We start from the raw sequence: 25,495 nt of genomic DNA, 5'->3' as shown, positions 1-25,495 counted from the left end.
TGTCTCTGCTAAAGGGTACCTGTGGTAACAATTCATCTGGGATTGGCCCAGAGCTCCCCTCTCTGGTCTGCTCTCCTGCCCAGCCTCAGACCCTCTCTGCTGGATCCCACTCAGGGCAGACTCCCCCTGGTCAGATCCATCCTCCACCTGTCGCACGCCTCCAACCCCTACAGCATCGGTCTACTATCACCCCCCTCGCCCAACCACTACTCACACCACCCTCCCAGAAACTCCTATACCCAGACCTCACAAGTATAGATATGAAGGCCTCCATTTTCCTTCCACGTGCACAACATCCACGCAATGAACCCATCACCCCATCCCTCGGAACCTTCCCCTCGGTTTCCCTCAATGTTGCAACTGGGGGTGTACCAGTGGGGGTATTCCAGGAACCATTCTCTACACTCTTTGCACTCATGGGAATTCCCACTTACCACATGGGAATGGGCATACCACCACCACCTCCCAATGCCCATCAGACAGACACAACCCCAACACCTCTCCCCTCTGAGGTGAATCTAAAGGCCCAACAGCCCCGAACAGAAGCACGACTTGATCCCCCTACGTCCTCCTCTGAGGTACCCATGGAGGCCCAACCCCAAAAGGTAGTCCCCTCATCCCCCCAACCCCCGGACATGGCCTGCTCAGAGGACCCAAATTCAGAGACCTCCTCGCCCCTCCCTCCCTGTGATGGTGGCTCTCTGAAGGTCCCACAGAGGAAGCCATCTGAAGTGGATGAAGGATCTGTTGGGCTAACACTCCCCAAAGACTGCCCAGATGAAGAGCCAGGTAGGCTACTGTGCAGTATTGGAGAGAGAGACTTGAATACACGGGCGTATTCATTACGGAAACCGTTTACCATTTAAAAACCAAATGGAAGCAAACAGAACAAAACAAGAGTTTCTATTGGACAAATTCAGGTAGGTCCCTTCCCGTTTTGTTCCGTTTGCTTCCATTTAATGAAAATCTTGCAACGTTTTGCAACAGAATTGGAGTATTGAATATGCCCCAAGTCATACTGGGCTTTTGGTTGATTAGCTTGTGTTCATGTCAAGCACCACAGTCCCCCTGGCTGTACCATGAACCTTTCCACGGTTGAATAATAGACATTGTTGATTGCATAAAATGTTCCAACCTATTCCTGGGCAACCATGAAAGCTTGCCAACATGTCAACACACAAGGCCAGATATTATACATCTCTGAAACCTATTGTACTTTTCTACAAAGGTACTTGTTAAAAGCACTTGAATGTCCAAGGTATCCAAAGAATGCAGCAGTTTATTCAAAATAACATATGCTTTATTCTATTCCCTTCTTACTGTAGATCTTGAGCCCCCACGGTGCACTTGCCCCTCACGTCTGACAATGCTCACGACCTTCATCGCCGTCTTCATCATTCTTTTCATCTTCTTCGCCATTTTAGGTAACCTCACTGACAATACAGTGCTTGGCATTGTCGACTCGGGCCGTGTCTGAAAACGTCACGAGCCTTTTTCACTCGACTCCTCCCAAAGCTCGTTGGGGGAGGAGGTCCCTTGCATCCTCTCCTCCAATAAGCTTTGAGAAAGCAAGGATTTTATGGCTAGTAACATTTACAGACACAATGTCATATCTTATTATATATACAGTCATTTGGCAGACACTCTTATCCAGACCGACTTGCAGGCACAATTAGGGTTACATTGACAGATTTTACAGACGCAATAAGGGCACATCAATTGGTTTTTCACCTAGTCGGGTCAGGGATTTTGAACCAGCAACCTTTCAGTTGTATAATAAAATACACATTGTTGATTGTATAAATGTTCCAACCTATTCCCGGGCAACCATGAAAGCTTGCAGACAGACGCTCTTAACCGCTAGGCTACCTGCAGCCCAAGACCAGATGCATTTGACAGTAAAAAAAAAGGATGCAAGCATTCAACAAACACCCATTTTACCTCGTCCTCGCTCACTCTCCTTCGCATCGTGTTTGTCTCCTCCTTAGTCAAGTTCCTGTGTTTCCCACCCAACCTGACAGACATGGTGCAGCCATGTGGCGTTAAAGGGAACTGCAGTGTCCCAATGCCAGTCCTGCTGCACAAGCAACCCATCAACCAGACAGGTAACGCCAGTGCAGGTAATGCCATCCGATCCGCTGATACATCCTAATTGCATAGGTCTTCTTGGTACATTCAAATGCACAAGCAATCTGTAGACAACTGGCCAAATGACTGGCTATCACACAATGACAATCAGTAACTGATCCCACAAGTCAATATTGTACAAACTGAACAATGTCTTGCATAACCGAATAACGTGTTCAGGTTATGTCTGTGTTGACAGTTCATTTGTTGAAGCACCCCCCCATCCCACTCTGCCTCAGGTTGCCTAGGTCCAGTTGGTGCTGGTCGGAAAGCTTGGAGGATTGTCGGGGGGATGTTAGCAGAAGACAAGTGGGGCTGGCAGAGCAGTTTACACTGGAGAGGGAAACATGTGTGCGGGGGAGCCATCGTCACCCCACGTTGGATTATTACTGCAGCCCACTGCTTCATCCAGTAAGGGGGAGGGAAGGAGAATAAATGCTTTATCTATTGATTTATTTTCATTACGGTGTCCATCTTAGGACATCCTCAGCAACCCCTTTTGACTCTGAGGCTGTCTTAATATGGCAACTGTACTTATTACATTAGATAATATGCGCCTTCTATATCCCTGCATTCTCCATAACCCAGGTACAACATGTTGCAAGAGTCAGAGTGGCAGGTGGTTGTGGACACGCTCAGTTTGACGGACACATCAGTGGGCCAACGCTACAGAGCACTGCAGATCCTCTATCACCCCAGCTTCTCCGTAAACAACAACGACTATGATCTGGGGCTACTGCGCACCGTGGCTGACATAGACATGGGAGGTGAGAGAAATTAATGATGAAAGTTGTTCAGCGGAGGTTATATGGCTATATGTACGGATGCTCCTATTCTGATTTAACCTGTTCCTGTTTGGCATTTGTCATGTTCATGGTTTCTCTCAAGGATGAAATCTAACTGACAACCTAACACAACACAAAAAGAATATCAGTTGGTAGAGCATGGTGCTTGGGTTCCATGTTTTATATTAAATGTGAAATAAGTTGAATACTACCTCACAGAATCACTTTTGATTTAACCACTGATTTATTGGGTACATGTGAGCTTATCGTCAGTGCAGTACAGTCAATGTGCTGCACAAAATGAAGAAAACTGTCAGAAACTGAGTGAAATGGGGAGGTACTATTTGAACTTATTTAATAAGGAACCAGTTTTCCGTTGCAAGAAGTTTTGCTACGGTGTGTCCTAATGAAAATGACCCTGGTGTTGGGTTATGTGTCGCTTTAGGTGGGGTTCGACCAGTGTGTATGCCCAGTCCTAGAGAGTCCTTTCTTCCTGGTGCCCCCTGTTGGGTCACTGGCTGGGGCTTCACTAAAGAAGGGGGTGAGTCACGTTCACAAATATTCCCACACCACTTCCTTATAATTTTCGATTCAACTGATTGGATGATCACTCTAATAATTCTGCCTTACGTGTCTTCCATTTTTACCACTTTTTCCATAATCACATCAAATTTCCTGACATTTGTCGCAGAATGAAGACTATGTTCCCTTCCATCCCATAATCTCATTCAATAACCTGACAATTGTCTCTTCATTCTCTTCCCATTAATACACTCCTATTTGTATAATCTCTCCTTCATCTCTCTCATCTGTCTTTAACCCTCCGTTCTCTACTCCACCTCGGTCTGTCTGTCTCTCCCTCTCTCTCTCTCAGGCTCTGTATCGTCTGAGCTGCGACAGGCTCAGGTGCAAGTGATAGCCCAGTCCATGTGTTCCCGCCCGAATGTCTACGGCTTCTACCTCACTCCCAGGATGCTTTGTGCTGGCACCATGGAGGGAGGGGTGGACTCATGCCAGGTACACACGCACACACACACACACCAAGAACTGCAAAACAAAATACTCAAAATACTGAGGAATCTGTTTATTCCATGAGAAAGAAAGGCCTCTCTGTTACTCCAGATGTCAATGGCTATACTCAGCTGGCCTATGCTCTCTACATATCAACATGGTTCCCTGTCTATTAAGCAGATCCACTTAGCTGGCACCAAATAGACCTATTCTGTATATGGCATATTTTGATGTGTTCTATCATATGAATAGAAATAAATAATTACACACATCTTAACAAGAAAACTAACATCACAGTGCATGCAGCGCACCAATACGCATAGAAAAAATATATTGATTGATTGATGCATGTACACTGAGTGTACAAAACATTAGGAACACCTGCTCTTTCCATGATGTAGACTGACCAGGTGAAAGCTATGATCCCGTATTGATGTCACTTGTTAAATCCACTTCAATCAGTGTAGAGGAAGGCAAAGAGACAGGTTAAAGAAGGATTTTTAAGCCTTGAGACAATTGAGACATGGATTGTGTATGTGTGACATTGAGGGTGAATGGGCAAGACGAAAGATTGCATTGCCTTTGAACAGGGTATGGTAGTAGATGCCAGGCGCACCGGTTTGAGTGTGAAGAACTGCAACGCTGCTGGGTTTTTCACACTCAACAGTTTCCCCTGTGTATTAAGAATGGTCCCCACTACCCAAAGGACATCCAGCCAACACAACTGTGGGAAGCATTGGAGTCAACATGGGCCAGCATCCTGAGAGCAAAATGGGGGAGGGTGGGGGTTTATGCATGCAGGCATTAATTCAAGTGGTCTTCTCTGGTTGTAAGGGAGACAGTGGAGGCCCGCTGGTGTGTGAGACAGGGAAGGGGGACTGGAGGCTGGCTGGGATAGTGAGCTGGGGAGATGGCTGTGGTCGGCCCAACAAACCAGGAGTCTACACCAGAGTCACACAGCTGCTCCCCTGGATGTACAAATACGTAGAGGTACATAGTTACAGTAGATGCACCAGCCACACAAAACTGGGTCAGTGCTTCTCTGAATGTGAAAATGCACCACTCCATGTCATCTTTTTGACTCTTTTACAGATGGACACATTTGAAGAATCTGGAACCCCAACAACAATGAATTATACCTCTGACAGCTAGATTTTATTAGCAGTAATGCGACCAATTACATGTATGCAAAATATTAAAGAATTATGTATTTTTGCTTGACATTCAATATTTGTAATTTTATTGAAAGCACATTCTCATTCAAACCATTATGGTTAATTACTCATAATCATGCATGGATTGTTGGATTCAACTGGGACTGGGTTTGTTACCTTTCTGGAGTTGCTGACAATAATCACATAGGGCAGAAAGCAGTGCCAGAAAACTTGTTATATAAATACACCTATGTGCACAGTCATAGTGACACACTGAACTCTGACTAACCCTGACCCTATAACTGACCCTATAAAGAAACGTCCTCTCTCTGTCAACTGTGTTTATTTTCAGCAAACTTAACTTGTGTAAATATTTGTATGAACATAACAAGATTCAACAACTGAGACATAAACTGAACAAGTTCCACAGAAATGTGACTAACAGAAATTGAATAATGTGTCCCTGAAAAAAGGGGGGATCAAAATCAAAAGTAACAGTCAGTATCTGGTGTGGCCACCAGCTGCATTAAGTGCTGCAGTGCATCTTCTCCTCATGGACTGCACCAGATTTGCCAGTTCTTGCTGTGCGATGTTACCCCACTCTTCTACCAAGGCACTTGCAAGTTCCCGGACATTTCTGGGGGGGAATGGCCCTAGCCCTCACCCTCCGATCCAACAGGTCCCAGATGTGCTCAATGGGATTGAGATCCGAGCTCTTCACTGGCTATGGCAGAACACTGACATTTCTGTCTTGCAGAAAATCACACACAGAACGAGCAGTATGGCTGGTGGCATTGTCATGCTGGAGGTTCATGTCAGGATGAGCCTGCAGGAAGGGTACCACATAATAGAGGAGGAGGTCTTCCCTGTAACGCACAGCATTGAGATTGCCTGCAATGACAACAAGCTCAGTCCGATGATGCTGTGACCCTCCACCTCCATATCGCTCCAGAGTTCACGCAGATGAGCAGGGACCCTGGGCATCATTCTTTTTATGTTTTTCAGAGTCAGTGGAAATGCCTCTTTAGTGTCCTAAGTTTTCAGAACTGTGACCTTAATTGCCTACAGTCTGTAAGCTGTTAGTGTCTTAACGACCGTTCCACTGGTGTATGTTCAATAATTGTTTATGGTTCATTGAACACGCATGGGAAACAGTGTTTAAACCCTTTACAATGAAGATCTGTGAAGTTATTTGGATTTTTACGATTTATCCTTGAAAGACAGGGTCCTGAAAAAGGGACGTTTCTTTCTTTTCTTTGTTGTTGAGTTTGTGTATGTGTGCGCGCGTTGAAAGTGTTAACACCTTGCACATGTCCACTGCTCTTGTTTAGTGCTTGGAGGTTCGCGAGGAGTAGGCTCCCCTTATCAGATTTTTTGGACTTCCTGGCTACATGCACAATAAGTCAGTATAGCTACAACATTTGTGCCTACCATGCTAATTTTGTTTTAGGCTATAGCCAAATATACTGCAAAGGCAACGGACCGCTACAAAGGATTGGGACACAAACTCGTTTGCTCAGTTCTGGGATTTCTACCCTGTCCGTCGCAGTGTCAGTTAAATCTCCTTGGAGAAAAAATGTGTTCAATTGTAAACCGAGTGAAACCTGCTCTGGCCTACACGCTGCGCCTCCAAACAACCGGGCACTTGCGTAAAGTTCCAGCCCACATGGGCCCGGGCTTACGCACCAGCAAGCAGCCTCTGGAATCAGTCATCATACGACCTTACTGCGCCAGGATGGAGTTGGGAAAAGGGCCTTTCTTCAGGCAGGTGATTTAGCCGCTGCAATAATGTATATATATATTTTGCTTTGGGACAAGGTTTGGCAAGTTATAGGCTGAAGTTTCAATTGGGCGCCGATTGTTTGGAAGCACAGTGAAAATATCAATACTTTTTTTCACTGCATGTAAACAAGTATTTTGCAATAGGTCAGCATGAGAATTCATTCAAATGAGTCTGAGTTCACAAAATTAAGGGGATACGTATTTTCCAGACATCCTTAGTTTTATTGTTTTCAAACAATTGTTTGTACAAGAATGTGGAAAGCTAACGGAACTGTAGCGGTAGAGGGGGCGTATTCAAAAGGGAATGTTTACACATTTTCTGGCAGCAAAAACCCCACCTAAGATTTGTAATAACTCAAATCTAAACAAACCAAACTAGATAACTATTACATTATAACACAAGCACGCAATCTTCATGCTTGTGTGACACTTGATATTCTGGATTTCCCCTGATTGTCTATGCGATTCAAATCCACCCCACCCTCTGTGTCAAAACGGAAATAAGTGTTATCTGAGTTTTTCGGGGGCAAATGACACTGTCTACCGGTGTCCTAGCTAGCTAGTTAGCTACCGGTGTCTGCTGTGTACCGGAGCGTCGTTCACTCTCGCTTGCGAACACCTGCCGTCATTAGCAGAACTGCGGGGAACCAGTGCCCGAGACGCGGGGGCTACCTCTCCCACCGGCTTTGTGCCGGAGTCCTAGCTTGTTAGTGTCCTAAACGTCTACTGAACAACTATCCTCGTTAGCAGAAATGCGGGAGAGCAGGGGCGAAGGACACTCTACTGTTGTCCTAGCTAGCTACGGTTGTAGCTCCTTATCTGCGCTTGGCATCTAACTTTATGCTGCATTACCGCCACCTACTGTACATGAGCGCCTCCGTACGGGACCAATAGAAGGATAAACGGGGGTTCCTGTAGATGCAGGAATGCCCACATGCAGGTCTGCCTCCAATTGCTAGCTGCAATTGCACCCTTCTCTTGTATGAAAATCCACCCTGACAGTGACACTTGACACAGAAAACAGCAAACCACTTATCACCATAAAAGACCACACCCGTATGTTATCATCCATGACTAATATACAGGCAGGATGTGTGTTATGTAATAGCATACTGTACTGCCCCCTCACCTTTTATAACCCGTGGTTACTCACTCACTTGTCCTTGCTTGTTCCAACCTTTACAGCTGTTTGAGTCGGTGAGCAGCACCTACACCTATCTGCTGGCTGATACAGAGAGCAGGGAGGCAGTCCTCATTGATCCCGTACTGGAGACAGTGGACAGGGATCTGAAACTCATAGAGGAACTGGGTTTCAACCTGAAAGTTGCAGGTAACTTAGAAGTCTCTAAAACATGGACAAACACACAAGCATGCGCTCGCTAACACGTACACACACATAGAGATGCACAGACTGACTCACTCACTTACACACTAACTCACTCCTCACACACGCACTAATCCTACATCCATTTTGATCTACTTGTTTATCGTATTCTTGTTTAAGATGACATACGACTCACACTGTACCCTGTCTCCCCCCCCCCGAATTAGTGAACACTCACTGCCATGCAGACCACATCACAGGCACGGGACAGCTGAAGAACAGGCTGTTTGGGATGAAGAGTGCCATCTCCAAGCACAGCGGGGCCAGTGCAGACATCCTGCTATCAGAGGGAGATAAGATCAGCTTTGGCAAACATGTAAGGACAGACCTACCTACAGCCATATAGCTATAGAGAATACAGTATGGGTCTGGACCTACCCCAATTTGTGATCAATTTGTGAAACAAAAGCCTACACATCATGTACTGTTACTCTCCAGGATCAGGGTTGTTGCTCTAAATGCTTCGGCTTTACTCACCTTCATCTCTCCTTCACACTCCCTTTCTTCTCTTTACTTCCCCTCGCTTTTTCTTTCTGTAAACCCTCTTACTGCCTCTCTCGTCCCTCAGTGTCTGACGGTGAGGGAGACTCCAGGACACACAGACGGCTGTGTGACGTTGGTGACAGGGGACCAGAGCATGGCTTTCACTGGGGACACATTGCTAATCAGGGGCTGTGGAAGGACAGACTTCCAGCAGGGTAACCTTTTCCACACTACATAGCTAAACCGAGCAGAACAAGACACATTTTACTGTAATGCGTTGGCCTGGTTGGGCATCCACCAGGCTGAATCCATGCTGGACACGACAAAGTGAAAATAAAGTATCTAAGCCAACACAGTACTACAGTGTGACTCAAGTCATATTCTCTCTGATTTTTGACCTCTGTGGTGATTTATCTAGCCATGGAGATATTATCAGGGTATATCATAGACTTTCATCCCTATACACTATTGTTTCCCAATTCTTTGGTCAGGACTTATTTTAAACAATGCATGAAAAGCTTCTGGATCTTTGCCTCACCCACATTTGTTACATAGTTTTTGTAGTTATGCTTAGTGGACACAAGGTGGCAGTATTGTAACATTTTTTCAGTGTAGTCTGATCACAAATAGTCATTGTACTGTAGCCTACTCCTGAGTTATGTTCAATAGGGCAAAACGTGAATGATTGTTTCTTATCGGACAAGTCCAGGTAGTCACTCCCTGTTTGTCCGTTTGTTTGGGGTCCAATGAAAACAACCCTGATCTGTTTGTTTCTCTACTTCCCAGGCTGCTCTAGGAGGCTCTATGAATCAGTCCACCAGAAGATCTTTACATTACCTCCTCAGTGTCTCATCTTCCCTGCACATGACTACAAAGGTTGACAAGACATCCTCTTTATGCAATGTGTATATCTGTGTGTATTCCCTGACCCCCTTTCCTTGCGAGATTTCCTTTTTTACATCTATGCTCTTGGGGATAGCCTCACCAACTATTTTGTACAAGCATGCCCAGAAGGCTTGTATACTCTCACAATGCTATGACTATCCTTTCCATGGACTTTACGAAGTTAACTTGTACTGTACCACCACTCTTCACCATTTGTCTGCTTTCATTTTCAACTCCGTGTTCTCTTCGGAGTCATTCCTAAGCCAGATCAGACTGTATTCTACAGTTGAGTGTAGTCATTGAATCATCATTGTGTTGTATTGCTAACAGGTCTGCTAACCCTGTGCTGCAGGTCAGACGGCCTCCACAGTGGGCGAGGAGAGGAGGTTTAACCCCCGCCTGACCAAGAGCGTGGAGGAGTTTGTGGATATCATGACCAACCTGAACCTCCCCAAGCCTGCTAAGATAGGTATCTCAGACAGTCCCCCCTCTGCAGCAATTCTATTACAATGGAAACGGTTGTTGTGTATGATATAATACTATTCTATTACTATAGGGCCTATTATTATCTAGATTATATGTAACTATTCTATTACAATAGAGTTATTATCAGTGGTCTTTCACCTCACTTAAACCTCATCATGGGAAAGAGCATGACAAAGCTATTCGTGACGAGATTACAATATGTTACACACACTGTACTCTTTCCAACTGTCCTTTGCGCATCAATTTGATTACTTGTTAGTGTAAGCTCTTAACTCACTGATAGAAACAAGATGTTGATTTGTTATTTCTCTCTCTGCCAGATATTGCGGTGCCTGCAAACCTGGTGTGTGGACTCCATGAGGTTTGAATGTCAAATAGATTTTTAGGATTTCACTTTAATCACTATTGGGAGGAAGAGGGAAATTCTTTTCAGCACGACTTAATGTTTTAAATGTTGTATTTTGTATCTAAGAAGTAACCAAAACTAAAGTTTGTCAAAAAAATGTAAGAATGTATATATTTTATTTCCAAAATGAACATAAATTCCTCCTTGTTTGCCTATGGGGAAAAAAGCAGTGTTCATGATTTGGTGGGTGTACAGATACTGAAATTGTATAGTAGAAGATGCATTCAAATACATGATCATAAAACATTCCCATGTACATTGTGACATTTCTAATACAATCTCCTGGAGAAATGTGAACAGTAAAATGACTTAGTTTTATATTAAATCAAAATAGTTCAAATGTAAATGTCTGACTTAACTCTTTCTTTGACTACACCTATATGAATTGCAGTGTCAGTGGTCGAAGGTTCCATTCATGGTTTAGTATTCATGAATGCTGGACTGACACAATTGAGCTCTTCCACATGGCCTTTCCAGCATCCCCTAGCCAAGGCAATACACGCGCACGCACACACTGTACAAACACATACTGTACACACACACAGTACTCTGACTGTTGCCAGCCATGGCCTTTTTGCATACCAGGAAAACCCAACTCCTATATTTGCATTTAAAATCACTGTGGGCCAAGTTTCCAATGCAAGAGTCCGAAACTCGTCACTGCCGTGCCTTTGTGTGCTTGTTTCTCTATCTACCTCTGGATTTATCCGGTATCATCCTGTTATTCTCTCACCCTCTTTATATAGTACCATATTGTAATGTTCTGAACACATCACCATGATCGGCTTAGCCTTAGGATTCCACTTAGCTGTGTATCTAGCGTAGTAGCATACTACATTAATGTTGGTCCCAAGGCCCATTGACTAGCCTCTACCTGGGAGACAGGTTTGGGGAGATGGGAGTGTCTGGCTCTGACTCAACCATGTCTCTTTTTCTGAACCTGCCTGATCATTTCATAATAATGGTGTACTGTGAGCTCATACATCTCAACGGTTCTATACCCTTCTGTATGTGAATATTTGAGGATGGTTACTTGAGCAGTTCATGCCTTTGATGCTGTGACAAAAGTGACAGCTTGGTTTGGACTGCATTGAAAGACACCTGAAAGACACCCACACCCATGTTACAGGTGACCTGTGACCTTTAGATGGACATATAGATGATGTATTCAAAGTGGGAAAAAAGAAAGAACTAGAAGTCTAAAGAAAAGATTACATTGTGTCGTTGTCACATACATGTCCACAACACTTCATTTGCCAGCTGTCCGTCACCGCAGGAGACAAACAGAACATCCACATTAGGCAACTCTTCTCTCGTCTACCTACTGACAGCATTCATTGTTTTGAAATGCACAGGGTGTAACCAGTGTTGCCATCACACCTAAGCTATGTGTTATTTTAAACTTTTTTATATATATAAGCAAAAACATACACAGACAAAAACAATTGGCACAATGTTTCGCCTGTGGAAAAAAATGACCTATTCTTTGACTTTGTTGTGCTTTTTTTCAAGTCCACAGCTGTTCTTTCACCCAGTCTGTACCCTGCCCCTTCCATCTGCTCTCGCTTTTACCCCTTTCACTCTTTCTTTGCCCACTCACGCACTACTACCCACCCTGACTGCAGGCATTCTCTCTCACCCTGTCCACATGCCCTTGTTTAGGGGAAGACTGAGGGAATAACCTATCAGCTCAGTGAGACAGAACTGTTAGGGGGGCAGGGGCCGATAAAGGCCATTGGATATAGTAAAGAGAGTGGAGAGATTTACGTGGCAGCTATTGACGCTTTCCAATGGCCCTTTGGCATTGACAGCGACACAAGACCACCCGCGAGGTGTGTTGGTCGGGTGCCAAGCCAAACTGCTTTTGCGTTAGCCTATAGCGAGCCTATAACGAGGGCATTACAAAGTCATGTCGTCGCGGGAAATCCCAGAATAGAGTTCTCATTTCGGTGCGGAGCCCCCTCACAAATAGACCACAGAAACTGTATAGTCAGTTAGTGACGCGCTCAGTCGCGTTTTCACACTAACTTTGTGTTGGTCAGTGTGCCCGCCTCACATGCATTCTATTTTACCTGTTGACGACGACTGCGATCTGTCATTTATCCTGGGATTGATTTGAAATGATTGAATCAAACCAGAGAGAGGAGAACATAGACACCAAAGGTCTTCAGACGTTATATGACAGCAAACAGAAACTCTGAAAGTTCTCTGGGTGTAGTTACTGAAAGCGAAAGCGCGCTCCCCGTCTAAACCCATCACTTCGTTATTTAGTCACTCTGTTTTTATGAGCGTCTATTTTATTCAAACTCAAGAACAACAATACACATTCCCCACAGCAAGAACGCTTTTGAAGAGAAAGCGGCGTATTCTCAGGTAAGGCATGAGTTCTGTGTTTCTGTTCTGGGTCACTGTAGTTTGATACATTGTAACTGGTGAATGATCGCGATTTGATAACACTATGATTCTTATTATTGCCACAGTAGCTACCCACAGTGTTACTTATCTAGTGAAAGTGGTCATCTGTTTATAAATTGACATCATCCCTTCTCATGACACTAATGAAGTCAATTTGAACTTGACATAGCATGTAAATAAATGGAACACATAATCGCTTATGTTTACAGAAAGCCAGTAGGCTACTGTAGCCTACTTTCTAAACTATTTATAAAAAATAAAATATAGGTCAATGCCATTTATATAAATGGACTATATTAAATAATACAGCTATCATTAGTCTATTAGTTCACACTAAGCCAAAAAGCCTACTTTTAAAAAAACGAGTTATGCAAATTGTGTACATACCATAACTTAAATAAAAACTTTTTGGGCGGTTTATTCGTTTTTAAAATGTCAGAATGCATGGTTGTATGATGATTAACATCCAGATACTCAAGATTCTATGACACCATTGTATTTGATTACCCAATATTTGGGACTTGATATTTGTGCTTGAGCATAAGTAGTTAGATGGGCTAAAAAATGTCCTCAGGCCTATCACTTTTCAATGTGTCATTTTCATTCTGAAACGATGAGAGGACCATATCTGGTTCTAATTCAAACATGTTTTTCTTAATGTCCCAAACCTCCTTTCCCAGGGCATTGTTTTCCTCAGTTTATGTAAACTCACATTTGTTTACCAGACTCTTCTGATATCTGTTGTTTATCATTGTTTATCATTTCCATTGGCGCATAGTGTAAACAAAGGAGAGAGAGGGGGGGGATGAAGCTGAAATAGGTGGAGAGAAAAGATTGCCTGGGAGGGTTACCTTCAGGGGAGTCCGGAGCACATATCTATCTTCTGTCTTCAATCTCTCCTTGTTTATTTTCCTCGCACGCCCTCTTTTTGGCTGCACTTGTACGGACAGCTCTATAGCTGGGACCTAGCCTGTCATTAATGGGTCGTTATTTCGCTGACCTCAGAACGGAGAGATTTGCTCAGCCCACTGGAATCTCTGCCAATGTTGTTGAACTAGCATATATTCAAAGTCTGTGTAATTAGTGGTGTCTTCAAGCCATTCCAGTCAGTTTTGCAGTGTTGTAATGTGCACAAGTCACATTTGCATGAATTATTCTATTCATGCAGTGGTATCATAGTGTGATAATCTACTTTATTGGAGAAACAATTAGGCCTATAGGGTAACTTACTTGCTAATTAACTTACAGGAAATACAATGAATCATCTTCCCTAACAATCAATGATCCTAGCTTGTATTTTAAGCTTCAACCCTGTGGTCCCTTATAAACAAACAAAAAACATTTCTTCCCCAACAGAAGACAGTTGGTCCAGCTACAGTATCATTCTAGGAGTCTAACAATAGGCCTATCTGCCCTCACACCTAGATGACAGTTAGTCATGATATCTCACCTCTCATCTGACAGACATACGCCACACAGAGCTGTCCAGCCTTGGTTGTATTCATTAGGTACCAAATGGAAAAAAACCAGACTGAAATGGGGAGGGACCTCCTGGACTTATCCAATAAGAAACGCTCATGTTTAAAATGTGTTTGGGTGCCCTAATGAATATGACCCTCTCATCTGCTTTTCCTGCTCAGGCCCCTTTGTGATAATGACAGTTTCCTCTCTCAGCCCATAGCCCTCCATAGGCTTTGGTGGTATACAGGGGGACTATCTCAGTGGGCTCTGTCATACCGCTCAGACTGGTCATCAGGTATTCCTGGGAACCTGATGTGTCAAGACACAGTGGAGTGATGACAGCTTCCTGATAGTCTATGGAGGGCTAACGAAGCATTGCTAAGTGGGCTCTGAGGTCAAACAGACTTGTATGGTCACTTCCTACTGGGCATACACTGGTTAAATCAATGTTGTTTCCACATAATTTCAATGAATTTACATTGATCCAACATGGAATAGATGTTGAATTGATGTCTGTGCCCAGTAGGTAGGTTCCAAAATGTCACAATATCCCCTATACTTTTGACCAGGGAATAGGGTGTCATTTCTGATATACACAAATGTATCATGGCGCTGGAGAGGATGGCTGCCATTTTATTGGCTCTTAACTAACCGTGCTATTGAATTTTCTTCCGCATTGTTTAAAAATGATTTTGTACATAATGTTGCTGCTACTGTCTCTTATGACTGAAAATGGACATCAGAACAGAGATTACTCACCTTGAATTGGACTAATAATTTTTCTTTAATGAGTCTGACGAGAGTGATTTACTCCAGACACCCAAACAGACCCTCATCCCCATCATTCACAGGAGAAAAAGAGAGAGATCTTGCAGAAGGAGATCGGGGTGCCTTGTGAGGATCAGGCGACGAGTGGCTAATCTGCCTTTGCCATCCATACTATTAGCCAACGCACAATCGCTGGGAAGTAATGGGACAAACTAAAAGCACGTATATCCTACCAACGGGACATTAAAAACTGTAATATCTTGTGTTTCACGGAGTCGTGGCTGAACGACGACATGAATAACATACAGCTGGCAGGTTATACACTGTATCGGCAGGATAGAACAGCAGCCTCTGGTTAGACTATGTATATTTGTAAACAACAGCTGGTGCACGATATCTAAGGAAGTCTTGAGGTTTTACTCGCCTGAGGTAGAGTGTCTCATGATAAACTAGGCCACACTATCTACCTAGAGAGCTTTCATCTGTACTTTTCGTAGCTGTCTACATACAGTTGAAGTCGGAAGTTTACATACACTTAAGTTGGAGTCATTAAAACTCATTTTTCAACCACTCCACAATGTTGTTAACTAACTATAGTTTTGGCAAGTTGGTTAGGACATCTACTTTGTTAATGACACAAGTCATTTTTCCAACAATTGTTTACAGACAGATTATTTCACTTATAATTCACTCTATCACAATTATAGTGGGTCAGAAGTTTACATACACTAACATGACTGTGCCTTTAAACAGCCAGGAAAATTACAGAAATTTATGTCAAATGTCATCATTTGGAGGATGTGAAATGTCACATTTCATCATTTGAGTCAATTGGAGGTGTACCTGTGGCTGTATTTCAAGGCCTACCTTCAAACTCAGTGCCTATTTGCTTGACATTATGTGAAAATCAAAAGAAATCAGCCAAGACCCCCGAAAGGATATTGTAGACCTCAAGTCTGGTTCATCCTTGGGAGCAATTTCCAAATGCCTGAAGGTACAATGTTCATCAGTTCAAACAATAGTACGCAAGTATAAACACCATGGGACCACACAGCTGTCATACCACTCAGGAAGAAGACTCGTTCTGTCTCCTAGAGATGAACGTACTTTGTTGCGAAAAGTGCAAATCAATCCCAGAACAACAGCAAAGAACCTTGTGAAGATGCTGGAGGAAACAGGTACAAAAGTATCTATATCCACAGTAAAACGAGTCCTATATCGTGAAGCATGGGGGGTGGCAGCATCATGTTGTGGGGGTGCTTTGCTGCAAGGGGACTGGTGCACTTCACAAAATAGATGTCATCATGAGTGAAGAAAATTATGTGGATATATTGAAGCAACATCTCAAGACATCATGGTCGCAAATGGGTCTTCCAAATGGACAATGACCCCAAGCATACTTCCAAAGTTGTGGCAAAAAGGCTTAAGGACAACAAAGTCAAGGTATTGGAGTGGCCATCACAATGCCCTAACCTCAATCCCATAAAATTTGTTGGCAGAACTGAAAAAGTGTGTGTGAGCAAGGAGGCCTACAAACCTGACTCAGTTACACCATCTCTGTCAGGAGGAATGGGCCAAAATACACCCAACTTATTGTGGGAAGCTTGTGGGAGGCTACCTGAAATGTTTGACCCAAGTTAAACAATGTAAAGGCAATGCTACCAAATACAGACAGACAAATGTTAAAGGCACAGTCCATACATTTGATTTTCACCCTGAAATGCTCTGGAGGACTAAGGGGGGATGTGCTTGCTAGTGTACCCTTCTTAAAAAAACAAATAATAAGACAAATATGACCAAACATGTACAAAGAATATACTTATACTTATTGGTGTAAATATTTTTGTTTGTTTGTGTTTATACTTGGTCTGGCAACCAGGGACAGAGAGAGTGTGGACTGTCCCTTTAATTGAATGGCAGCCCCAGGTCAACCCCAAGCAGGGCAGTTGTTCTAGTGTTGTGTGTATAGCATGTTTCCCTGGTGCCCTTGCATTGAGCCCATAGTGAAAACAAACCCTCTGCATTCAGGCTCCCCATAGTTAAGTGTTTTGTTTCCTATGTTTGATGCGCAAAATAGCCTAGCTCTTGTCACTTGTTTTGATTGTGAATGTACAGTACATATGGTTTTGAATAGGCTACACAATGCCTACCTTTTTTTTGGTAAGTTCTCCATACAATTCTATTGGGGAACTATGGTCACAGTCAGTGTGAGAGACAGGCACATGCCCCTTTGCCCTTCCAGTCTTAGTCTTAGTGTTTTGTAAAAAATTTTTTTTTTATTCTACTTTAATTTTAATTGAATTAATTTATAATCAAAGTCATAATTGCTCAGTGAGTCTGTGGTTGTGGTAAAAAAAGAATTGGGGGGGTCCCCTATTTTTAGTTTGCCCCCCAAAAACGGTATGTGCACGGCCCGGTTGCGAGATATTATTGTAGCAGTACTGCTGTACTCTGCTGACGCTGAGTTGGTCAAATGATTCTCCATGTTCACACAAAACGTTCCATGAACATTCCAACGCAAGACAATTGTCTTGGATCTTATGGTACCAAAATGGCCGCCATCAAATGATCAAACAGAGTTTGTTGAACTGTATATCTATGACTGTGGCTGCAGCCTGTCCTCTTCGGATAGACAAGGCTGATAGGCCGACACATGAGCGTTGTCACCCAGTAAGGGGGTTGATGATGATTCCATCAGCTGAAGTTTAACTGGATACAAACCTGACCTCAAGTGGTCAAAGGAGATAGAGGACACACACACACACACACCAATCAATCAGTATCCTATGGCTGCTAGCAGTAATTGCCCCTCAGCGATGAATAAGGTTGATTGAATTAAATCCCAGTCCTGTAATCCTGTCAACACAGGTGGGTCAAGAGTGAACAGACTTCCACTTCTTAAGATATGGATGCAGATTACTACCTGCAGTGAGAGGGAGGAGGGACAGGTGTGAATGAACTCTGATTGTGTACTCTTTATCTCTTTCTCTAGTTCTGTGTGATTGGTAGTAAAGATTGTGGAATCTGAATATTGTGGAATCCTCGCTTCTGTTCGTGTATGACCGATCACTGTTAGCGTGTATGTTCTTGGGTGTGTAATGTGTGTGTACTAGTTGTATGACGCTTCAACTGTTGCTGTTTATTGCTGAGTCGAGGGGAAAGATTAGCACTGCAGTGTGAGAGATTGAGTCCTCTGACCTCGGACTTGAGGGTAATGCATTGTGTCACCTCCGGATAGGACAGTAGTTGTATAACACACACTAGAGCTGGGGCCATAAACTGAAAATGATCCACACGACCATATCGACCATGCTGATATTGTTCATTACGATAAGTAGCCTATACTAGAGAAATATGAAGTTTGAAATGAAATACGTTTTGTTAGTATGGGTGATTGTTAATGGGACACGTGATGGCTACAACCATCAAACTAGTAGTAGTAGTTTAAAGAGTAATACAAAAACAACTGGTGCACATTAATGTTGTAAACTTATCAATCTATTTACCGGTATCGCATCAATTCAGGAAATTTAGAGCAACTGGATCGCCCAGCTTTAATACTCACTCACTCACTCACTCCTTGGGACCGCCTCCACTCTCTTATCGCTCCTGCCACTCCTCTGCAATCAAGACCTATTTTCAGCACATTAACACACAAATGTTCAGCTTCCTCTTCCTCTCTATCATACCTTTCCCCTTAATTATGTCCCTTTCTACTCACTTTCTTTTCCATCCTTTTAAGTTAGTCTCTTTGTGTTCCCTCCCTCCCTCCCTCCCTCCCTCCCTCCCTCCCTCCCTCCCTCCCTCCCTCCCTCCCTCCCTCCCTCCCTCCCTCCCTCCCTCCCTCCCTCCCTCCCTCCCTCCCTCCCTCCCTCCCTCCCAATCTTTTCTCTGTATTGTTGTCCATGGGCCCTGGTCAAAAGTAGGCAATATGGTGCCATTACAGCCTCAACCCTGGTGTGTTTGTTTAGCCTTTGTTTGTTGCTTTTGAATAACATCTGTGTTGACATGAAATAATGGACTTTACTCCTGCATGACTCTCTCTCCAACACTACAGTCTCTCTTACTGTTGATAGTGTATCTCAACCGGATAATGCAAATGTACGTTTGGGTCATATGGATGTGAGTCAGTCTTGGTTTAAACAAAGATTTCTCCTCACCAGCATTCACTCTAATTTTGCCCTCTTCCCAAAGCACGACCTCCATGTGGTGTCCATTACATGTCACATCTGGAATGGAAATAACTTCACCATATGGAATTTGGCATACGGTATTACTTTGTCAAAAATGTATGTGTAATTATGGGTATTGATGAATGGTAGCCATCCTCTTCAACATGCGTACATCCACACACACACACACACACACACACACACACACACACACACACACACACACACACACACACACACACACACACACACACACACACACACACACACACACACACACACACACACACACACGCACACACACGTACACAATTAAAAACACAGTATATACATCATTCCTGCATGCAACCATGCACTATTCTTCTATAAACAACATAGTATTGTGTGTCCTGTGTACAGCTCTGTGAAGTTATATACCACACACTCGGACTGTTTCCCATCTCCTCACTGGAAATATGACACTGGCCTCTGACATTTTAGAACCGACTTCCCCCCCCCCCACTCGTCTCCTCTCCTCCTCCACTCTCTGTCCCTCTCTCGCTCCCTCCTCTGTCTGTCTCTGTGTCAGTGTGCCAGTCTGTGTTTGGAAGCCCTCACTCATATCAGAGTTGTATATTTATCTCCATGCCTCCACTCCTCCAGGCCCCATCGCCTAATAAGGCCTGTATAGGGAGAGAGAGAGAGAGCAGGAGGAGAGGAGCGAGAAAGGGAGAGAGAAGAGAAGAGTTCAGGGAGATGGAGTAGAGAGGGAAAAAGGATAGGGTGGGAAAGGTTTGGACAATGGGAATCCAGATTTTCCCACGTGTGTGTGTGTGTGCGTGCGTGTGTGTGTGCATGCATGTGATTGTGTATGTGTGTACTCGGTTGCTGCCTGTGAGTGTGTGCACTCAGTTTGCTCGGTCGTTACTTCATATTTGCTGCTATTTTATTACTGCTTACACTCGTATGAGCAAGTGACATATAGACATTAAATAACCTAGTTATTGCTGAGAATTCCCCATCCAAGACCTCAGCAGTGATACATATCGTTCATAATGTGGCTTTGTGTTGTGTGGGAGCAGTGTATAGTACTATGTACAGTGTATAGTACTCCAAAGGTGAATCCCCTTGTTTCTATGTACAGTGGGGCAAAAAAGTATTTAGTCAGCCACCAATTTTGCAAGTTCCCCCACTTAAAAAGATGAGAGAGGCCTGTAATTTTCATCATAGGTACACTTCAACTATGACAGACAAAATGAGAAAATAAAATCCAGAAAATCACATTGTAGGATTTTTGAATGTATTTATTTGCAAATTATGGTGGAAAATAAGTATTTGGTCACCTACAAACAAGCAAGATTTCTGGCTCTCACAGACCTGTAACTTCTTCTCCTCAGAGGCTCCTCTGTCCTCCACTCGTTACCTGTATTAATGGCACCTGTTTGAACTTGTTATCAGTATAAAAGACACCTGTCCACAACCTCAAATAGTCACACTCCAAACTCCACTATGGCCAAGACTAAAGAGCTGTCAAAGGACACCAGAAACAAAATTGTAGAGCCGCACCAGGCTGGGAAGCCTGAATCTGCAATAGGTAAGCAGCTTGGTTTGAAGAAATCAACTGTGGGAGCAATTATTAGGAAATGGAAGACATACAAGACCACTGATAATCTCCTTCGATCTGGGGCTCCACGCAAGATCTCACCCCGTGGGGTCAAAATGATCACAAGAACGGTGAGCAAAAATCCCAGAACCACACGGGGAGACCTAGTGAATGACCTGCAGAGAGCTGGGACCAAAGTAACAAAGCCTACCATCAGTAACACACTACGCCGCCAGGGACTCAAATCCTGCAGTGCCAGACGTGTCCCCCTGCTTAAGCCAGTACATGTCCAGGCCCGTCTGAAGTTTGCTAGAGAGCATTTGGATGATCCAGAAGAAGATTGGGAGAATGTCATATGGTCAGATGAAACCAAAATATAAATTTGGTAAAAACTCAACTCGTCGTGTTTGGAGGACAAAGAATGCTGAGTTGCATCCAAAGAACACCATACTTACTGTGAAGCATGGGGGTGGAAACATCATGCTCTGGGGCTGTTTTTCTGCAAAGGGACCAGGACGACTGATCCGTGCAAAGGAAAGAATGAATGGGGCCATGTATCGTGAGATTTTGAGTGAAAACCTTGTTCCATCAGCAAGGGCATTGAAGATGAAACGTGGCTGGGTCTTTCAGCATGACAATGATCCCAAACACACCGCCCGGGCAACGAAGGAGTGGCTTCGTAAGAAGCATTTCAAGGTCCTGGAGTGGCCTAGCCAGTCTCCAGATCTCAACCTCATAGAAAATCTATGGAGGGAGTTGAAAGTCTGTGTTGCCCAGCAACAGCCCCAAAACATCACTGCTCTAGAGGAGATCTGCAATGGAGGAATGGGCCAAAATACCAGCAACAGTGTGTGAAAACCTTGTGAAGACATACAGAAAACATTTGACCTCTGTCATTGCCAACAAAGGGTATATAACAAAGTATTGAGATAAACTTTTGTTATTGACCAAATACTTATTTTCCACCATAATTTGCAAATTAATTAATTAAAAATCCTACAATGTGATTTTCAGGATTTGTTTTCTCCTTTTGTCTGTCATAGTTGAAGTGTACCTATGATGAAAATTACAGGCCTCTCTCATCTTTTTAAGTGGGAGAACTTGCACAATTGGTGGCTGACTAAATACTTTTTTGCCCCACTGTATATCTGTGTATGGTTATTGTAAGACCACATCATTGCACTGACTCAAATTTGTGTGCCATGCTTCTCCACAATGCACTTCCAAAGCTGGGAGGTGAATCGCCATTGTTTACTGTACAGTACCCTCTGTCCATACAGCAAAAGCCTTGTGCTAACAGTCCTTGTCCTGAAATACAATGCCAAACCACCTTCTCACATCCTGCGTTCTCTCCTCTCTTTCACTATTGCTTCTTCCAGGGTGTTTTCTCCAGTAACAACTTTTCTGGAAGTCAGGGGGATATTCTGCTTTAAAGTGCTTAGTGCTGCTGACACACTGGTGTACTGCTCATAGTGTAGAAGTAGTATCACTTCTGTGATTTATCTCTTAACCATGCAGTGTATTGAATTGCCACTACATTCAGGGTCCTTGGGACGTTCCAACTCACATTTAAAATTGGCAAGGTAAGGGTGCTGTTCAAGGTTAAGGATCCCGGATCCTATACGGTACCACTCATCATCCCACCTTCCATCTCTTTCTATCCTACAGAAATGCCCCTCCACAATACGGACACCCCAAGGAGCCGATGGGAGCAGGGCTTGCGGCCGCCGTGGGTCGCACGATTGGCTGGAGGGCAAAGCCCCGCCTCTTCAGGGGTGGAGTCAGACACAGAGAGCAGCAGCACAGAGAGCGAGAGGGTAAGGAGGACTCACGTTAACTAGCATCAGGCGGTTGGTTGTTTACACTGGTAATGTGGTCAGAGTCAGACGCTGCTAGCCAAAGCGACTCAACGTACACATCAGTGTATGTGTCCAACGCTGGAATTGAACCAGTAACTTTGGTGCCACAGTCATCGCACTCTAACCAACTGAGCCATCGGAATGACTTTTTGATCCAGGTTGAATAGTCTCTTTTCAATCGTCTGTGTGTCTCTTCTCTACCTCTCAGTCTCCAGCCAAACGTTTAGAGGCGCGGTCACAGAGGATCCTACCGTTGCCCTCCATGCTGCAACAGCGAATCACAGAGATTGACCAGCAGAGGGAGGAGCTAAAGATAGAGGTGAGACACTGATGGATTAATGAATGAACAAGTTAAACCCTCAAGAGCCTGATTGTGTCTCATATCAAACCATTTCTATGGAGAGTGGTGGCTGTTCAGTAAATGTATCTGATGAAGTCTGATTCTGGAACTGTTCACAACAAACCAACTCCTTTTTTGTAATGTCTCCTTCAAAGGCACATTCTGCATTCTTCATTGTGGGACTGAACATCTCTCTCTCTCTCTCTCTGTCTCTCTCTCTGTCTCTCTCTCTCTCTCTCTCTCTCTCTCTCTCTCTCTCTCTCTCTCTCCTGTCTGCCACTCCAGCTGCAGCTGGAGATAGCCCTGTTGGAGGGTGAGCTGCAGGAGGAGAGGAACGAGCTGCGCAGACACACTCTGTATCTACAGACACTGCAGGAGGAAGGCGGGCAGGAAGAGACACACAGACAGACGGACAGACAGAAGGTCAGTAGTGCTGTACACACAAGGAGCATAAGGAGAAAGACAGACAGACGCAGACGGACTGACGGATGGACGGTTAGCGGTGCACAGACAGAGCTCCATTCAATACCATCCAAAGCATCCTGTCTTCAGGCGGTATGTTTGAATCTCATGGTTTGGGACCGGAGAGTGATATGGCCTGTACATGAGTAGCTATAGCAGTGAGGTAGACACTGAGTCACTTCATGTGACACTATAGGCCTAAGCTATGTGATAGTGGAATGAGCTGACAAACAGATGGATCTTTATATAAAGGGATGACTGTTCCCTCTCTCATCCCTCATCCTCCTATTCTCTCTCTCTTTCTCTCTGTCTCTCTTTCTCTCTGTCTCTCTCTCTCTCTCTCTGTCTCTCTCTCTTTCTTTCTTTCTTTCTTTTTTTCTCTCTCTCTCTGTGTAGGAGCGAGCCAGTCTGGAGTTGGAGAGGGCCCGGGTTGAGGAGCTGAGGAGTAGGTTGGAGGAGAAGGAGGCACTGCTTCCCAGTCAGCCAGAGGGCCAGAGAGAGCAGCTACTGATCCAACTACAACAGGTGATTTACTGATCCAGGAACAGTCCAATGACTGGGGTAGTATTCATTAAGGCACGCAATGTTTTAAAACGTTTTGCAAAACAAAAAGAGCTTCTTTAAGTCCAGGTTGTCCCTACCTGTTTCAGGCCGTTTTCTTCCGTTCGGTACCTTATCAATAGTACCCAGCTAACTGATTTCATGCCTTGCCACTAGACCGCGTGTAAAAGAGAATGCACTGCGTCTTCTACCTGTTTGTCTGTCTAGATGTAGTTAGGGTAGTTCACAGGTAGCCTAGCAGAGTGACATCACCCGCCCTGAAACCTGAAGTGAAGTCAACTTTGTGCAGTGGAGAGCTAGCTTTTGGTCTAGCCTCATATACAGTTGAATTCAGGTGCTAGTGACAGCATGGTTTCACACTGCCTCTGGTTAGAACTCATTTCACATCATGTGTTCTAATTCTAGCCTCTCTGGTCATTGTTATAAAGGATTGCATGTTCTTTCTTGTCGGCGGTACTAGTTATCTTTGTAGTACCTCTTCTACCTGATAGGTCAAAGTGTCATAGAGGTATCTGAGACAGACATGCAGGCAGGCAGACAAAGGGTTCGTTGTGCGTTTTGGCAGTGACACTGACATGGCGTGTCATTCTGATGACAGTGCATGTGTCCCACATGGCACCCTATTCCCTATATAGTGCACTACTTTTAACAAGAGCCCAATGGGGCCTGGTCAAAAGTAGTGTACTATATATAGAATAGGATGGCCTTTGGGACACAAGCTTGAGAGCTACGACTTGGTTTAATGGTCTTGAATGGAGTGGTCCGACCAGTTGTTTTTTGGTTTAGTGTTCTAAGCCACAGGCTCTTTCTGTACTAATCAACAGCTTTCTTCCATTTTCTGTCTGTTCCTCTCCTTTTGCATCTTTCTTTCATCACTTTCTCTGCATCCCTCCATCACACTCTCTTTTTCCCTCCATCTCTCTCTGTTCCATCTCTCTTTCCCTCCATCTCTCTCTCTCCCTCCATCCCGCTCTCTCTTTCTTCCCCTCCGTCCCTCTCTCTGTCTCTTCCCCTCCGCCCCTCTCTCTCTCTCTTCCCCTCCGTCCCTCTCTCTCTCTTCCCCTCCGTCCCTCTCTCTCTCTTCCCCTCCGTTCCTCTCTCTCTCTCTTCCCCTCTGTTCCTCTCTCTCTCTCTTCCCCTCCGTCCCTCTCTCTGTCTCTTCCCCTCTGCCCCTCTCTCTCTCTCTTCCCCTCCGTCCCTCTCTCTCTCTCTTCCCCTCCGTTCCTCTCTCTCTCTTCCCCTCCGTTCCTCTCTCTCTCTCTTCCCCTCCGTCCCTCTCTCTGTCTCTTCCCCTCCGTTCCTCTCTCTCTCTCTTCCCCTCCGTCCCTCTCTCTCTCTTCCCCTCCGTCCCTCTCTCTCTCTTCCCCTCCGT

At 44.3% G+C, this 25,495-nt stretch overlaps 2 protein-coding genes across 4 annotated transcripts in view; both read left to right on the top strand.

Annotated features, from left to right (window-relative positions):
* The first annotated feature begins 6,163 nt into the window (after window positions 1–6,163).
* LOC109909595 (persulfide dioxygenase ETHE1, mitochondrial-like) lies at window positions 6,164–10,849 on the top strand. Of its 3 annotated transcripts, none has more exons than XM_020508626.2 (7): window positions 6,164–6,845; window positions 8,045–8,189; window positions 8,411–8,559; window positions 8,812–8,941; window positions 9,513–9,602; window positions 9,964–10,080; window positions 10,418–10,849. In XM_020508626.2, exons 1-7 carry the CDS (start codon window positions 6,654–6,656, stop codon window positions 10,462–10,464), a joined length of 870 nt encoding a protein of 289 aa, XP_020364215.1. In that variant the 5' UTR covers window positions 6,164–6,653; the 3' UTR covers window positions 10,465–10,849. The 3 variants fall into 3 exon arrangements, 2 of the variants coding, with proteins under 2 accessions (XP_020364215.1, XP_031646688.1); XM_031790828.1 differs by having other exon boundaries at window positions 6,222–6,841; XR_002257778.2 differs by having other exon boundaries at window positions 6,348–6,845; window positions 9,942–10,080.
* A 1,388-nt stretch (window positions 10,850–12,237) lies between these two features.
* The window catches only part of LOC109903783 (pleckstrin homology-like domain family B member 3), a 31,704-nt gene continuing 18,446 nt past the window's right edge, over window positions 12,238–25,495 (top strand). Inside the window, exons 1-5 of the mRNA XM_031790819.1 lie at window positions 12,238–12,876; window positions 22,570–22,718; window positions 22,969–23,079; window positions 23,386–23,523; window positions 23,959–24,087. Of these exons, the coding sequence (XP_031646679.1) occupies window positions 22,572–22,718; window positions 22,969–23,079; window positions 23,386–23,523; window positions 23,959–24,087 (525 nt within the window). The 5' untranslated portion in view covers window positions 12,238–12,876; window positions 22,570–22,571. The remainder of the gene's footprint in view (window positions 12,877–22,569; window positions 22,719–22,968; window positions 23,080–23,385; window positions 23,524–23,958; window positions 24,088–25,495) is intronic.

Source organism: Oncorhynchus kisutch, linkage group LG2, assembly GCF_002021735.2.
Source record: "Oncorhynchus kisutch isolate 150728-3 linkage group LG2, Okis_V2, whole genome shotgun sequence".
In the NCBI taxonomy this organism is placed as follows: domain Eukaryota; kingdom Metazoa; phylum Chordata; class Actinopteri; order Salmoniformes; family Salmonidae; genus Oncorhynchus; species Oncorhynchus kisutch.
The sequence above is the reverse complement of the archived record's forward strand: the minus strand, read 5'-3'. Positions and strand labels throughout refer to the sequence as shown.